We start from the raw sequence: 2026 nt of genomic DNA on the forward strand, positions 1-2026 counted from the left end.
TATTTCCTGTGTTGTTAGGTCGTATTGAGATCGTTGGTAACCACACGACTATAATGAGGGTTTGTCTTATCGGCTGCTATCGATCGTTATACGGTTGTTGTTGGTGGCAAGTCCCCTGATGATAAAGTGCGTCTTCATAGCAGTGCCTTTGCGAATGTGGTAGAATTTGATATTAACGATGATACCAAGTATGAGGGAGAAGATTCGTGGGCAAACTACTCGAAGGGTGTCATAGTAGAGTTGAGAAGAGGTGGCTATGAAGTACCTGCTTTCCAGGCATCTATCTACTCCAACGTGCCAGTGGGTAGGAGGCATTCTGGACGATATAGTAGATTGAGCATTTCCCATTCTTTAGGGGCTGGCGTGTCTTCATCTGCTGCTATTGAGTTGGCTACTGCTAATCTCATTAGAGAGCTGGATGGTCCTGATAGTAAACTGTATAAGGCTAAGCTCCTCGAGGTGGTGTTAGCATGCAAGAGTGCTGAGTAAGCGGTCCTTATGATGTCCATGGTCTTAGTGTCTTCTCATTAGGAACAACTTTGTTGGTATGGGTTGTGGTATATTGGATCAGTATACCTCGGCTTTCGGGAAGAGTGGCCAACTAGTCCATCTGGATTGCCGTGATAACACTTGTGGCTACGTTCCTCTACAGAGTGAGTTGAACAATGAGAATGCCTCTACTATGGTATATGCCGCTTCCTTAGATGATGTTCGCTTCGTTCTGTGCAATACTCATGCTCCTCATCAGCTTGTCGATGGAAAGTACAATGAGCTAAGGAAGTGCTGCTTTGGTGCTGCTAAGGCGCTCGGTGTGCCATTTTTGAGGGATATTGATGCGGACACCTACGATGCGAAGAAGTCTACTCTAACCGAAGACGACAGGAAGAGGGCGAATCATGTTATTGGTGAGTTCACGTGGATGATCCGTTGGGTTTGAAAGTTCATTTCTAGGTGAAAACACACGTGTTGCCGAGGCTATGGATGCGATATCTAGAAATGATATGAAGAAGTTTGGGCAACTCATGAATGCCTCTCATGTGTCGAGTCGAGATGACTTTGGGAACTCCTGCAAGGAGCTGGATATCATGTTTGACCAGGCGCAAGGCTGTTCTGGCTTCCTAGGAGCTCGTCTTATGGGAGGTGGTTTCGGTGGTTGCACTATCAATCTAGTGAATGCTAATAAGGTGGCTGACTTCTGCAAGGAAGTGGCGGAGTTGTATGAGAAGGCTAGCGGCATCAAATGTGATACCATTGCTGTGGCCCCTGGTGATGGTGCTCATGGTGGTAAACTGTAAATGAATAGTTTCTAATGGAGATAGAGTATAGTAACGAAGATCCTCAGAGTTTTTTCAAAACTGTTTATAGTGTTCAGACTTTTCCTATTACATTAGTGTTTTGCGTTACTCAGTCATTATCATAGCAGTCAGTGAGTGTGGCTATGGATTTGGGCTATGTTGTGGTGCTACTACTACGTTAGTATGGTAGTTGCATGTCTAATCCTTCCAGGGTGCAGGGAGGTGATGATAGCCCCATCTTCGAGAAGGAGCGGTATCAACATGACATGAAACTGGTTCATGCTTTCACGGAGGCTCTGTATGATCATGAGGTTCGTTTGGAAAGGCATCTAGGTCGTATTGTTTGCGAGGCGAGTAAGGCGTCATCAGCACAGCAACCATCTATGTGGGTACGGGCGTATTTAGTCATACTACTATGCATTGGTGTAACTGCTCTGTTGGGCCTCAACTACGTGTTGCTCTACCCCTTCCTACAGACGTTATTTTGGGTCATTGTCGCCTACCTACTATTGTACCCACCAAAGCAGCTCATCAAGAGTGCCTTATTGACTGTGTTCCACATACCTCAAGCAAGTGCGGTACGGGAAGCGCGGGAGTGGAGCTTTGACCGGAGGTCTGCATCTAGTGGCTCGCCATGTCAAGAGGACATCAGAGTCAGTTCGCCTGGACAAGGAGGTGATGAGACTATACAGGTAGAAGGAGTCTCTTGTTTGGTGCATAAGCGTCGAAGA

General features: G+C 46.4%; 1 protein-coding gene across 1 annotated transcript; it reads left to right on the top strand.

The window, feature by feature from the left end:
- Positions 1–58: 58 nt before the first annotated feature.
- Positions 59–1295, top strand: Pmar_PMAR016282 (Galactokinase, putative; the record flags this gene model as incomplete). Its single annotated transcript, XM_002768670.1, has 5 exons — positions 59–304; positions 356–485; positions 532–653; positions 705–905; positions 952–1295. Coding segments are annotated over 5 exons (1043 nt in total), but the record flags the coding sequence as incomplete, so codon positions are not given.
- Positions 1296–2026: the final 731 nt, after the last annotated feature.

Source organism: Perkinsus marinus (genome assembly GCF_000006405.1).
Source record: "Perkinsus marinus ATCC 50983 genomic scaffold scf_1104296967536, whole genome shotgun sequence".
In the NCBI taxonomy this organism is placed as follows: domain Eukaryota; phylum Perkinsozoa; order Perkinsida; family Perkinsidae; genus Perkinsus; species Perkinsus marinus.